The sequence below is a fragment of the Andrena cerasifolii genome, chromosome 15 (genome assembly GCF_050908995.1).
Source record: "Andrena cerasifolii isolate SP2316 chromosome 15, iyAndCera1_principal, whole genome shotgun sequence".
NCBI classification, from domain to species: domain Eukaryota; kingdom Metazoa; phylum Arthropoda; class Insecta; order Hymenoptera; family Andrenidae; genus Andrena; species Andrena cerasifolii.
In genome coordinates, this window is record NC_135132.1 from 1,389,080 (window position 1) to 1,403,376 (window position 14,297).

At 39.1% G+C, this 14,297-nt stretch overlaps 1 protein-coding gene across 9 annotated transcripts in view; it reads right to left on the reverse strand.

Moving 5' to 3' along the window:
• The window catches only part of LOC143377162 (unconventional myosin-XVIIIa), a 390,650-nt gene that overhangs the window by 113,363 nt on the left and 262,990 nt on the right, over positions 1 to 14,297 (reverse strand). For 8 of the 9 annotated variants that reach the window (XM_076828160.1, XM_076828159.1, XM_076828157.1 and 5 more), the window contains 11 exons: positions 12,946 to 13,134; positions 12,523 to 12,699; positions 7,323 to 7,523; positions 6,894 to 7,046; positions 6,083 to 6,666; positions 5,827 to 6,009; positions 5,478 to 5,740; positions 5,240 to 5,402; positions 4,967 to 5,141; positions 2,858 to 3,016; positions 2,442 to 2,657 (listed from right to left, as the gene is read on the reverse strand). In XM_076828160.1, coding sequence (XP_076684275.1) covers positions 2,442 to 2,657; positions 2,858 to 3,016; positions 4,967 to 5,141; positions 5,240 to 5,402; positions 5,478 to 5,740; positions 5,827 to 6,009; positions 6,083 to 6,666; positions 6,894 to 7,046; positions 7,323 to 7,523; positions 12,523 to 12,699; positions 12,946 to 13,134 — 2,463 coding nt within the window. Of the gene's footprint in view, positions 1 to 2,441; positions 2,658 to 2,857; positions 3,017 to 3,099; positions 3,247 to 4,966; positions 5,142 to 5,239; positions 5,403 to 5,477; positions 5,741 to 5,826; positions 6,010 to 6,082; positions 6,667 to 6,893; positions 7,047 to 7,322; positions 7,524 to 12,522; positions 12,700 to 12,945; positions 13,135 to 14,297 lie in introns of those variants that run through there. The other variant, XM_076828168.1, reaches the window with a different exon arrangement.

The window sequence follows — 14,297 nt, forward strand, 5'->3', positions numbered from 1 at the left end:
GAGTTCCTTATAACGCGGTACGAATTAATCGCGTTATGGGAGGGTTGTCTTTACACAATCAGATAATTATATGATATTTATTTATTCAGTGCAAAATGCGATATATGAAATAAATTGTATTAGGTTATTATTGTATGTTGGTCTTGAAATGTACCAAAACACAAAAACATGTGTAACAAGAACAGTGTTAGGTAGATGAAGCGTATTCCTTTACCTGTCTCAGATGTAAACCGTGTAAATACTACGACAATTTGTTTAAAACTAAATGTTTTTTACTTTGCACCTGTGTTTGATAATAATGATTTTTGTAGCCGTATAAATATGTTAGGCAGGAGTCACATTGTTAAATTCAATTATCACTATTTTAAAGAATTAAAGCTGTAAGCTCAGATGTATCACAGAGGTCTCATCTAGAATCAATATTATTTGATTTGTTTGTTAATAATATCTGAAATCTTTGCTAATTGCAAAATTTTACTTTCCGCAGACGATCCGAAGATATTCTGCTCGATTCATTATCTGGAGGGCACAGTACTATACGATTTCTGTTACACAAATCAATTCCTCGAAACATTTTGCGTATAAAAGGTATAAGGCCATCGGAAACTCAATATTTTACGAGAATATTCATCAAGTTATAGTGCCATATTACCAGAAGTGTTCGATAGAGCGATGTTACGTGTAATACAAGGAATCAAAAGTTGACTGGTCCCAATGGGGGCATTTGTCAAACATCATATTCAAATAATGTGTGAACGATTTTCCTAAATCATTAATAAAAAGTGTGTGATGTTTAGGTGGTATTTACAATGGTGTCTATTCCTACCACCATTACTAAAAATAAATCGCTCAGTTATTTTTGGCGCGCCTTACATAATGTACAGTCCATATAAAAAAGATTGTTTAATGAAAATATCACTAAGCAGTTCAATACTTTTCCGTTTGGATATCATATAATTTTATATACACTTCCAAAATGCAAACAAAGGTATAGATCGCGCATTATAATTTTGCCTCCGAGCGACCACTGAGTAGGCTGTGCGTGCGAGAGAGTCTAACCGTCGGCGTTCATGGGTGTGCGATTGTATGTTTTTCGATTCAAATTAAAAGAACGCCGACGGTCGGACTCTCTCCCACGCACCCATTGAGCTCTAAACAAACTTGGAGAGTGCACAGAGCAATGACGGCCGGTCTGAGAAAGGGGGTAGATAACGGGTGAACTTATCTCTGTTTTACAACAGGCTATGGATGTATAGTGAATTTGAGTGAAGTTACCCGCGCACAACATACATAACACGGATAGTACAGAGTGAGAGGGATAATAGGAAGAAGGATACCCAGTGAACAAACTGACCGCAGTATGCCAGCAGATTGGCAGCAGATTCAAGGAGATCCTGACTTCAGATTCGGGACCTACTATGTCCGCATTTAACTATGGTTTTGTGGTCAAAGCCTGATGTCAGGCTCCGACCGCAGATTGATATCAGATTTCAATCAGATCTTGCTGACAAAAACCGACCGCAGATTGGCGGCAGAAATCAAGCAGATCCTCATGTCCATTAAATTGTACCAGCAGATTCTCCGCAGATTTTGCCGCCAAACTGCTCGAAGGCTATGTCAACAGGATCTCCCACCAGGGGCAGGTGGTTCTTCTAACCCCTGTACGGGCGGTTGCGTTCCCGGTGTACCCGATTCGCTTGAGGACTGGCATGCGATTTTATGCAAGGCCGTCCCCGACCACCAGAGCGTCCCTGGTGGTCCTGGGTGAGTGCATGCACCCCAAAGAGAGCAGAAGATAGCCAGGGACTTAGTCTGGTTGCGAATGTATTAGATTCCTCGTGACCTGGCATCCTGCTCAGAGAGTAAAATTCCTACAGTGGACGCCGTGGAGTCAAGCGTGGTCCTTCTCTGCTTTTTCCGACCCGGCCCTGGCGGGGTCGCTAGTTATGTACTGCTAATACCACCTTGCAAGCCAAATGCTCGTATAGGCGAAAGCCTGAGGTAGAGCGCGCCCCTTTTGGGCCAAGACGGCTATACTAGATGTCAACAGGATCTGCTTGATTTCTGCTATTAAATCTGTATCAACAGACCCTGCGGACAATCTGCTCGCAGGTTAAGGCAGCACAATCTGTTGGCTTTCTGCTGTCAGTCTGCTTTCATCATCGAATATAACAAATCCTGTATCAAATCTGTAGTCTTTCTGTCATAAACATTTGTACTCAAGGGTTGCGCAAAATCTGCAAAAACGCACGTGGCTGACTGGGATAGGTTCACCGCTTATCTTCTATTTCCCTCTGTTCCCACTGCTGTTCACTTTCGAGATATGTTTAGAGCTCAATGCAGGCATGGCTGACGCACGGCCTACTCAGTGGCCGCTCGGAGGCAAAGTTATAATGCGGGATCTGTAGATATAAAGAAATAAACAATAAGGATTGACGTACCTGACTCTGGCCAACTCGGTATAAAGCCGGATCAACGTCAACGGTGAGCAGCATATCCTCCACGGCACGACGCTCATCGGCTACAGGACTACCTGGTCGGGCGTTCACGTCGCTTGATAATAAACCAAATCGTCTTCTGAACTCACTTAAGGCCATATGCTTAGGAAATCCGACTTTGTGCAGTCGAACTACATCAATTATTTGGCTTCCACGAATCTGCGAAAAAATACAATACTTTTTTAACAGAATGCATTAAAAAACATAAACCTTAAGATTTCATACAATAATAATGTGTTACTGTAACATCAGTTAAAACCAATTAATTAAATTGTCAGCGAAACAGAAAGAATATTTTAAATCAAGCTTTGTTAACGAACTTATGCAACAATCATAGTGGCAGAAAGCAACACTCTTACCTGTGATCGTAATAGAGGTACATTGATGAGGCTATCTTCACTCTGATTTGACTTTGCGGACAATAGGCTCTTGTTGTCAGTACAACCAGAATTATGTTGTGGCAACACACAATGGACGAATTTAACTCGTGTTCTTCTTAATGTCTCAACGAGTCCATCCTATAAAAAATTAAATTTTAATTTTATTCTCAATCTCCATAGAAAGTTTGTATTAAATAAAATGATCAGGAATCGTTTCTTGCCTTTGGTGTGGATAAACTAACAATAAAGACTAATCATAAAAACAAAGACTAATACTAAAGTGATGTGCAATTCGATTTCAGAAACATTTCCAACTTTTGTATGTATATTGTGGTGGAGACCGGTGACTAAGGGGAGATGCGACACCGCCAGGAAACATTTGTAAACACATGGCGACAGTTGTAGTTCCAGACGACCTGGCCACGGATATGGACCGAAGTGACACTGCCTTTGCGTACTCGTGTGTCTGAGTCAATATCTTTCGTTACGGTTATAATTATAGCTTACGTAACCCCCGAGAGCCAATAAACAGTTAATGGTAAACACAAAGATATATCTCGTTCCCTCGTGGTGTACCACACATATTATAATTATCTTCTCTAGTTGAGGCGACCCGAAAAATGTTTTACACGTATTGTGAACGGTACTGAAAGGTGAATACGCTGCAACGAAAATCTTGTTTCAATTTCTTCTTTTTTTTTGCCAAAAACTTTCAAGTTATCTAATTGTTTTACATGGATCTTAAAGTTCGGAGGCTAAAGTACATTTTAAGGTCATACTATTATGCATGATTGAAAATATATTTATGTGGTCTACAATATACAAAAAAATAAATGTGTTCTTACACGTAAAACGACATGAGTGGCCTTGAAAATTTTTAGACAAAATCACGTTGAAAAAAATTCCTGTAGCGTATTTGCTCTTTGAAATCATTTAAACATTTTAAACGCCCGAGTGTTTTATAGAATTAGTATTCCGTACAGTTCCAATTTTTGCGTTAACTGAAGACACATTGTTAGATTCGCAAAGTTTGGACATTCGATATCTTTTGAATATTGTGAAAGCGATAATGAACTGTTTGAAATCAGTCATCCTATGATTGAATTAATGTATTTCTCTACTATCCATTATTTCTGCTTGTGTTTATGATTATGACAATTGGCAGTAGCACAATTAGAGATACACATAATTAAATTAGATATACATATTCATTTAAGAGCACAGGAATGTGTGATTTTCGAATTGCACAAGAAGTTAAAAAGTTGTTTCTATTGCATTCAGTTTGTAATCTATTAAATATGCTCACAACTGTTTTTCTAATCGCAAAAGATTTTGATGACATATGCATTCTTATTTCTTTGCCATTCAACTAATGTCTGTTTTATATCGCTTTATTTATATATGGATCGCAACGACTGGACACTTGTACCTGTAATATTCAAGTGTGTAATGTTTGCATGATTATTCAATAGAAATTCAGAATCTAGTAAAACAATAAGTCTGATTAAAAACAAATGATTTTAATAAATCAAAATATCAACTGAGGTAATGGGTTATAGCAGGCCTGTCCAGGGATTTGCTCGGACGAGTAGCCGCGACAAGCCGCGAGTTGCTCTTCGCTCTCGGAGGCACCGAGCCAGGCCCAAGAGCGAAAGGTCTTCTTGGTGGAGGAATCTGTGAACGCCACTATCCCCACTCTTTTACGGCTGCCGCGCTTGCCGTCGCTCGCAACCACCCGCGGCTTCTCTTCGAGGGCAAGAGCAAAAGTTGGACAGGCCTGGGTTATAGAGTGATATGTCCATTATTTCATGGAATGAAATTTCGTATGAAAACATTTTATTCTATACTTTTTAACTTAATTATGTTCAAAGCGTTGTCTTTCTCCGAATTCTATTATGAATTACACCTCACATGAAAATCCATTTGCGTTACAACTCGACTTCTACGGATTATCGAAATACGTATCTTTAATTTCACATTGAAATTAAGTTATAAATGTGCTGTAATGTAGTACAATATAAGTTGTGCAAATTATATTTGACCATCATTAATAGGTAGCATCAATAATATATTGATTGTCATACTTACAACAGTAAATTTGACCTGCAAGCAAACATTTTTTCTTTTCACGACTGTAAATGTTCGTCGTATGCTGGAAGCCCTCCTTAAAGATTGTGAGCCTTCTAAGCCAGGGATTGAACTGCATAAAGTTCCAGAAACTCCAGCTCCACGCGCACTTACAAACAATACGCTTACATCTTCCCTGATATCAGAATAAAATGGAGCATTTGACACTTTCCATATGCGAAATATAAAAAATCCTAATTACTAGCTATTTACATACAGATAACTAAAAAATACCTTGTACTTTCTTGTAGAATTGTAATGGCACTTTTGGTAACTAGATTTTCCCGTGCGGCTTTAAGCCAGCCTGTCGCTGTGTACAGCACAGGGTTAGTACCCAGCAAGTGTTGCAAAATAAATTGATTGTTACCCGGTGCCTTTCTTAGAAGCATTTGATGATCTATTAAAAAAAAAAACATTAAGAAAAACAACTGTACAACACATTGAAGAATTCGCGTTATAAATATTTAAATACCTCGATCTCCGTAATAAGAGAACAATCGGTCCAAAAATGTCTCATCGCTGCCTCCAGGGCATACGGTTTCTTCATCCAATAACCATAAAAGTCCCTTTCTTTCCATTTGTCTACTTCCGCTAAGGTCATTTTGGCTAGTTCGTAACATGGTCGCACCTTGTGAACTTCCACGATCTAACAGGGCAATTAACCCCTGAGGCGAGCCGACCCCATCTTCATCGCAGTCGTCTTCGTAATCTACATCAATTCCTTCTTGGACGTACCTGAATTTGACATATACCAATTACACAAATTATTCAGCTTAACAGCATCCTAATTGATTTATTTCATTTGGTTGGAATGTATATACCTGTCCTTTGGCGCTACCAGTGCTGTATGATGGAAAAGTAGTTGCAAACGTTCTTGCAAGTAATTGTGACAAAGGTCCTCAAAAGAAGCCCCAGTTTGTCGTCCACACGAAGCTGGATTTTGAAAACCAGGCGAGTCGCACAATAATAAAGATGATACTGCATGTACAGAGGATGAGATGCATCTGTCAATATACAAAGAACAATATTAGCACCACTGCCCCTTGTTTATTGCTGTGCAAATAAAAATAGATGTACCTATTAATAAGGGCTGCGACACAATGGAACACTTCAGAATAAAATCCAATAAGAAGACCTTCGAGAGCGTCAAGGCCCATTATATCCTTACCCTGCTCCGTAGGGCTTGGTGTCCGAAGAGCAGGTCTTGGATTACTTGGTGTACCAGCACCAACTCCGTTAGAAGAAAACACTATTCTACTCAATTCCTCAACAGTAGTACCCAACAGCGTGGCAGCTTTCTCTGCACACTCGACTCTTGCGAACTGCCACCGACTTTGCGAACTTGTACCGATTTTAACAACGCCAGCACAACTCAAATGATATATGCCAGCTAGCACTAGCCAAATGACTTTCACATCAGCTTCAGAAATACCGAGGATCCTAAAGGCTGCCACAATACGATTGAACTCGACCATCGCTCGTTGTTTATCTTCGTGCTTTTGCAGAGGTGTAATAAATGGATTGTTCTCCGCGACTAAATTAGTAAGATGCAATTCCTTTCTGAGAGCACCCTCAGCACCTGCTAGCAACCGATAAAGAGCGTGAAACGTTGGATCACCGTTTGCTCTTTTGCCTATTCTTGACTTCTCCAATAGTAGCACCTTGTAAAGAAGAAAATCAAATAGAGTCAAAATTAAGTTTTAAAGCACTTGGGAAGCATATAATTTGTCGTTGCAAAAGTAAAATTATTAGGGGTATTTACTTTATTATTTACCACACAAAATCAGTTATTCCAATGTAAAATGAATAATTGAACACCTTAAAGTGTACTAGCTTCATTGTTTGATAATGTGGGTAAGTAATAGAATATAGGTACGTGTTACATTACCTGCAAAGAGGCAGATGCTATTTGACCCGATTGATCGAAGTCTAAACTGAAAATCTGTGTAAAACGCGTTGCATTTGAGTTCATATGTGTCCTACTGTTTCCGAAGGCCTCCATGACTGTGAAGAGGGCGTTGAGTTTCTCAATAGTCAGAACCTTTTGGGAGTATAATAGTCAATATAAATTAAGTTGCACGAGTACAAAAAAAAAGTTTTTACTAATACAATTAACCAATTTGTTCTTATTATTTTACAATCGTAAATTAGAACAAACTAATTTTTAAATACTTGTTTGATTACAAGAGAATGATCCAAAAATTTGATAGCGTTGTATAGTCTTGTTTTAAAACATATGAATATATATTCATGATTTACAACGATTACATAAAATATGATATGAGTAATGCATTAAACCACAGACATCTTTATTTACCTTATTAACTGTGCCTGCAGCCAACACAAGGTAATGAAGAGCATGCTTAAAATTTGTAGTTTTGCCCGACCCACTACGGCCAAGAAAAACTAAGGAATGGTCCCTCCGAGTCGCTAACATTCCTCTATAGGCAGCTTGCACCATCGCATAAACGTGCGGTGGCATGTCTTCACTCTTACATCCTTTGAACATTTGTGCCACCTTAATAAAGCAAAACGGAAACATTTTATTTATAGAAAATCATCTGCATGGTTTCTCTAGATAAGTGCCACGTTAAATAGTTGCTAACCGACAGAAAGTTAAATTTATATGCGGAATTTTGCTCGTCATTTTGTATGTAATACTCAAATAGTATAGAACAGTAATCATGTTTTTTTAAGATTAACGGAGGTTTTTTGAAATCACTTCGTAATTTTTAGATTAAATGCTATAGCTTGTGAAATCAGAATAAAGGATATTAATCCTGCGGAGGAATTGGTGACCTAAAAACGTGTCCTGACTGTTGTACACCGTTGTAAAGTTCTCATGTGAAATAATAAATGCACCGTTGAGTAGTAAAGTTGTAGCAAGTAGTGTAATAGCAAGTTGAAGTAGTAAATACTTTTGTAACATATAGAATTACTTATATTGACTAAGACGTACAATTTTTATGCCTTTTGATTAGTTGATACAATTTGGTCTCGTTATGACTACGACGTGCGGCTCGGCGGACAAACCGTATCTTTCACCAAACAGTAGGAATGCTATGTGGCTCGCCTTTCTTCTTTGCCGCCTTCCTTCAATACAGCGAGCGGCTCGAATACAGAGAGCGGCTCGAATACAGCGAGCGGCTCGAATACAGCGAGCGGCTCGAATACAGAGAGCGGCTCGAATACAGCGAGCGGTTCGAATACAGAGAGCGGCTCGAATACAGCGAGCGGCTCGAATACAGAGAGCGGCTCGAATACAGAGAGCGGCTCGAATACAGAGAGCGGCTCGAATACAGAGAACGGCTCGAATACAGCGAGCGGTTCGAATACAGCTGTTCGAACGTGTTTCGAGCGGCTTGAAACAATCTAGTGGCTCGAACGAGCTGAATAGATCCATACATACAATGCATGTACAATGTACATCTTTCGTGCAGATCAATATTATTGAACAGTTCGCTATATCGAGTATGATAAATGTTTCGGATGTTTTTTTAATGGAATAGATATCATGACTACAGGGTCCGACAAGGTTTTCCAACCTTAATGAAATATATCGTCTCCGATGAATTTTTGCTCGCTGAAAACGAATTTAGCGGTGAAAATGGCGTAACACGTCATGATACATGGATGTTATGAATCCGATGTTTAGTCCACTAAACAAACAATTTGTTTAAACAAATGATTGCAAAATTACATGTTTTGGTACATATAGAATCGTGTTCTGCGGGGAAAATAACTAAACAAATATGTTTATTCTAAATCTTTTTTACAATATAATTTGTAAAACAAATTTTTTAAACAATTTAATTTTACAAATCCCATCGTCGGATTCGAAATCAGTGAACATTACTGTACGCCTTTTCTTAGCCCTTTCGCTACAGTTCTCTCTGCCGGAAACTATACTCGTACTCGTTTTTTATATTAAACTCAATATTCGAATGTAAATCAAATAATTTTGTTCATAAAATTGTATTTGCAATTACCAGTTTTTTAGCGTAAATGTTTTTTGTGTGTAACTGTCAGTCGAAAATTTTCATTGCATACTTGCTATTTTGAAATGTAAACGCTTTGCATTGGACGAATATAGTAATTCATAGTAGCGAAAGGGTTAATACAGCTTACAATATTAAATGCAGCCACTGCATTGCAGTGGGGCAGCTCGAAAATTTTATTATTCCCGAAACAGATTCGAACTGCTCCCATCGTTCGAGCCACCCGTTTGTTTCAAGCCGCTCGGTTTTTTCGAGCCGCTCGGTTTTTTCGAGCCGCTCGCTTCTTTAGAGCCACTCGCTTTATTCGAGCTGCTCGCTTCATTCGAGCGCTCGGCTCGGCTCGGTTATTCGAACCGAGTATATCCCGGCTCGCTCTTTCCGAGTACTCGAACACCTCTACTATTAGTCCAGTGAAATTAGACAGAAATATGCCCGATCTACGGATCAGCAAGTTAAATTTTGGTATGGGCCTTTTTTGGTCGTTTTAAACAATATGTCAAAAGTCCCAATCGATCGGACCGCCACTAAAAATTTTACAGAGGGTTAAAAACCGGTTTTCCGCGAATATCTCGTTACCTAGCAGTTATACGACCAAAATGGCTATTATGAAATTTATAGCTTAGGAAATTCTCTACAAGAAAGGTCCTATGAGTTTCTTTCGTAGGAGTAACCATTTTTGTGTGTGTCGGATTACCAAGTTTTAACACCCATACTTTTGACAAGGGAAAATCCCGAACCCGGAAATTCAAAAAATTATGAAACTTTGTAAATATGTAGGGGATGTCCTCCTGCGTACAATGCAATTTTGTTTGCTGCCCAAATTCACTCTAAGGGGGTGCAATTGACCCCCGGTCTGGCGGTGGTGGGGTCGATAGAGACTTTTGAAATAATGTTTAAAACGATCAAATAAAGGCCTATACCAAAATTTAGCTTGCTGGGATTTATTCCGAAGAGAGATCCTAATTTCACTGAACTACTATCACGAACGAAATGAATTGCCGCTGTCGCGTGCTCTCTGGTTTATTCTTATTGTTATTCTCACGCACTCGCTACAAAAGAAGTAGCGGGGATAGAAATGTATCCTTAACAAAACTGGGGAGCCGTACTCATAACGAGACAACACTGCAATACTTCACCAATGTTCAAAGTTGAATATTTTGAGTTTTTTTTCAAAATCGAATTTCTCAAAAACTGATGGTGATGGCGACAAACGGTTTGCGGGTTCGTTTTCAGCGCACGAAAACTTATAAGAAACTCCTAGTGAATGTTACAAGTCCGAAAAAAAAGTAAAATTTTGTCGAACTGTGTTATTAGTAGAATATGTCGGTTGTCATACTTTTACGACACCGATCGTACGATGAAAGCATGGAGTTTCATTTAGAGAACGCAAAAAGATCTTGATGTGCATAACTGCGAAACATGGAAAAAAGCTTCTTAAACACCTTCAAATTCTACAAGATAAAATGGCGAAAAAACGAGAAATTACATTTCTTCGTATCTCTTATAATTTTTATATGGCACTTATCTAAAGACACCCCGTGAATTATGATAAAAGTGACATTTCATGTTATTCGCTATCAGACATCGAACCTGCGATCAGATTAAATATCCTCGGACATGTGATTTGTCCTTCGAAATATGTAACCATTTATGAAGCACTTTACGACTGATATGAAATATACAAGGTGTCCACGGGAAGACTGAACAGCTGGATATCTCCTAATGTATTGGAGATAAAAAGTAAAAAAATATGGCGTTTTTTTCGATTATTATTTTAAAAGATACGATGGTCAAGTTCGGTTTTTTAAATGGAACTATTTTTTTGAAGAGGTGAGTTGATAGTGCGTTCCAAGACGAATTCAATAAGCTTTAATGTATACACTTGATTTCCACTGGTTTTTGAGATATTGCGCTCGCAAATTTACTGATTTTCACTGCAAGAAAACCCGCTGAAATAGCAAGGACCGGGGACGGTCTTGCTGGCGCCACGGGTGGGGCCTTGCCTGTTGAAACTGATACCTACCTGCCAAAGGTCTGGGTTAGGAATGGCAGGCCCAAAGGCTTTTCCGTCAGAAATGCTACTTACTAATGTTAATGTTTCAAAACTTAAACATTAAACTCAACTTCCTCATTCAGAATAGTCTTTTATTTCGCACTTGCTTCTACGCACGGATGGCCGCTTCTTTTGGGAGGAATGCAAATCCGAATTGTCCTAATACAATCTGCTCCCTATAGTTTAGAAATTTGGTCTAGCAACTTTCACACCTCCTAACCTAACCAATCGAGCTTGCATCCCTCCCAAAAGAACCGGTCATCTGAGCGTAGAAGCAAGTGCGAAATAAAAGTAACAGTGCGCTTCTTGATACCGCAGATGTACCTACCTAAGTAGCATTTCTGACGGAAAAGAATTGTGCAGCTTTTGGGCCTGCGTATAGTGCCTCTACGAGCTATAGTGACTTAGGTGTGAAGTCACTCGGTGGGGTCTTAATCGATACCCTGCTGGGTACGGGCCGCCAAACGTGCCCCCTACTCCCTCTTGCAGGACTGTGTTTAGGGAAGACCAGGACAAAACCGGGGTCCTAAAGGGTAAAATCTCCAAAATTACCTGAAGCATGCAGTGATTTTAACTTAAAATAAGTTGTTAATATAAAATAATTTATATTACAACTGTTCTAATGCTGTACATATACCTTACTAAAATGTATTTGTATTTAATATGAGACGATTTTTAATAGCCAGTAGCAAAGCTTAATTGATGTCTTTTAATAATGATAATCAATTTCTTTTTTATTTTATTAAAATCGAAATTGTAACACTTAATCTTTAGGGCCCCGGTTTTGTGTCCTGGTCTTCCCTAAACACAGTCCTGCAAGAGGTCACGTTTAGCGGCCCATACCCAGCAGGATATCGGTTAAGACCCCGCGGAGTGGCCTCACACCTAAGTCACTATAGCTCGTAGAGGCACTATAGGTATCTGTTCCAACAGGAAAGGCCACCTGTGACGCCAGCAAGACCATCCCCGGTTCTTGCTATTTCAGCGGGTTTTCTTCCAGTGAAAATCAGTAAATTTGCAAGCGCAATATCTCAAAAACCAGTGGAAATCAAGTGTATACATTAATGCTTATTGAATTTGTCTTGGAACGCACTATCAACTCACCTCTTCAAAAAAATAGTTCCATTTAAAAAACTGAACTTGACCATCGTATATTTTAAAATAATAATCGAAAAAAAAATCGTCTGCGCTAATAAATTGGCCCTCTCGAACCATACAACGCCATATTTTTTTATTTTTTTATCTCCAATACATTAGGAGATATCCAGCTGTTCAGTCTTCCCGCGGCCACCCTGTATACCACTTTACTTTCACGATACTGAATTGTCAAACAACTTATTATAACACGTTAATATTTAAATCGTTGGGTTAAAATTGTGAAATATTTTAGTCACTGAATTATTAAATAATTTCGGGAAATAGTAGCAAAAAAAAATGAAAAGACTTATTCGGATAAGATCACCTGCCTTTTCTGAGTAAATCGCTAAGGGCGCCACCGGATTGATAATAATCATGCTATCTCCCGCATAAGTATGTATTAAATTACTAGCATAACGTTGTCTCAGTGTATGAAGAACAGAAGACTCATTGAGGAACCGTAATTGTGAAAAATCTTCAGTCTTGTCAAACTGCGGGGGATTAGCCTGCAAATAAAACAAACAGTTAGTTCAACGTAACCTACTTATTCACTGAAGTGGTTTCTACCCTCTAAGGTTTTATAGTAAATATATTTTACGCTTCGTTGTATACACTCGCAATTACTCATACTGGCTTGTTACAAACCACCATACCGTACTAGTATATAATCAAAATTATGCTTGTTTGAAGATAAAATAATTCTTAACATTAATAGTAATATCGTAACAAGATTTTACGAAATATAATAATACCTTTTCGACATCCTCTTCGTCGACAAGAAGCTCCTCGCCGGAAGCAGTTAAACGGATTCTTAATTTTCCTGTATCTGGATCTGCTGGTCCACATTTTATTGCAAGCGTAAAGCCACCTCGATGCAATAACCAAACTCTTTCGGAACTTAACCATGCCTGTTCCCGTGCCAAATGCTCCTCCGATCGTGCCTGGCAACAAAAAACAAAACGTTTCATAGTATCGTAAAATACAAAGTGTATGATGTTTCCATTTAGACAAAGCGGCAGTCGAAATGTAATTAGTGTACAGTGATGTCTCGCTACGAATACTAGATCACAGGTGGGAGTGGCGATGATCTTCAATGGAGGTCTGGCACGTTTCTCTTATTTAATTATGTCACATCTCACACGAGATGTTCGGCAACGCGAAATTTGAAAAAAATTTTAAACTACTAATAACCTAACCATTTTTCGTTTCGGCAATGAAACGGTCCTAGGGATGAAAACACACTCTCAAAGAATTTGTGAGTTTTCATATTGTCCTGGATATCTACAAAACCGCAAAAGGTATCGAAAAATAGTTTATTTAAAAGTTTTATGACTTTGGATATCCAACAATATGGTGATAAAGAAATGAATGTTCGGTAACGTCTTTCAATGACGTTAGTATCTTCATTCCAGGTAAGGGGAACGTGTCGTCCTTTCCGTAGGCCGTTCCGCTTACCCCCGCGTGGCACTTCGGTGCACGCATATGCATTTGGCTAAAATTAAAAGTCAGTTTTCTTGAAAACGAAGCGCAATATTAAAAAATTGTATTTTATATTTTCATCTTATTTTGGCCTATAGAATCACCTCCCGATTATAGGTTTACCACTCGATTATAGGTTTACCACCAATAGTGAAACACCTTGTATGTAAGTACATGTTAGCGTCAAAGTGGTTTGAAGGGAATCGAGGGCGGATAGCCTCAGGCTGTTCTGCCTTTTGAGAGTTTTATGACTGGGACTAAGGGCTAGGCTACACATACGACTGTAAGTCGTACGACAGTCGTGTCGTTTTTGCCAGGGCCTACATGACATATGGAAACGCGCACACAGAGACGGCAGGGCAACGATCAGTCGTTCAATCGGCGGGCACCTACGACTGCTTCGGATTTTGAAGTCGGTCGATTGTCACAGGATTTGCGCACGTCTATCATACGACTCAAAGTCGTATGTGTAGACTAGCCCTTAGGCTGTGTGTGGCCTTGAAGAAGGGTGCATGAGACTAAATACAGGGTCAGCGGTTGATCCTGCAACCCGCGCTCGCGCGAACTTGTAAAATGGCAACATCGCCTCACGGAAGCATTCCACTACAACCGTGCATCGCACAGT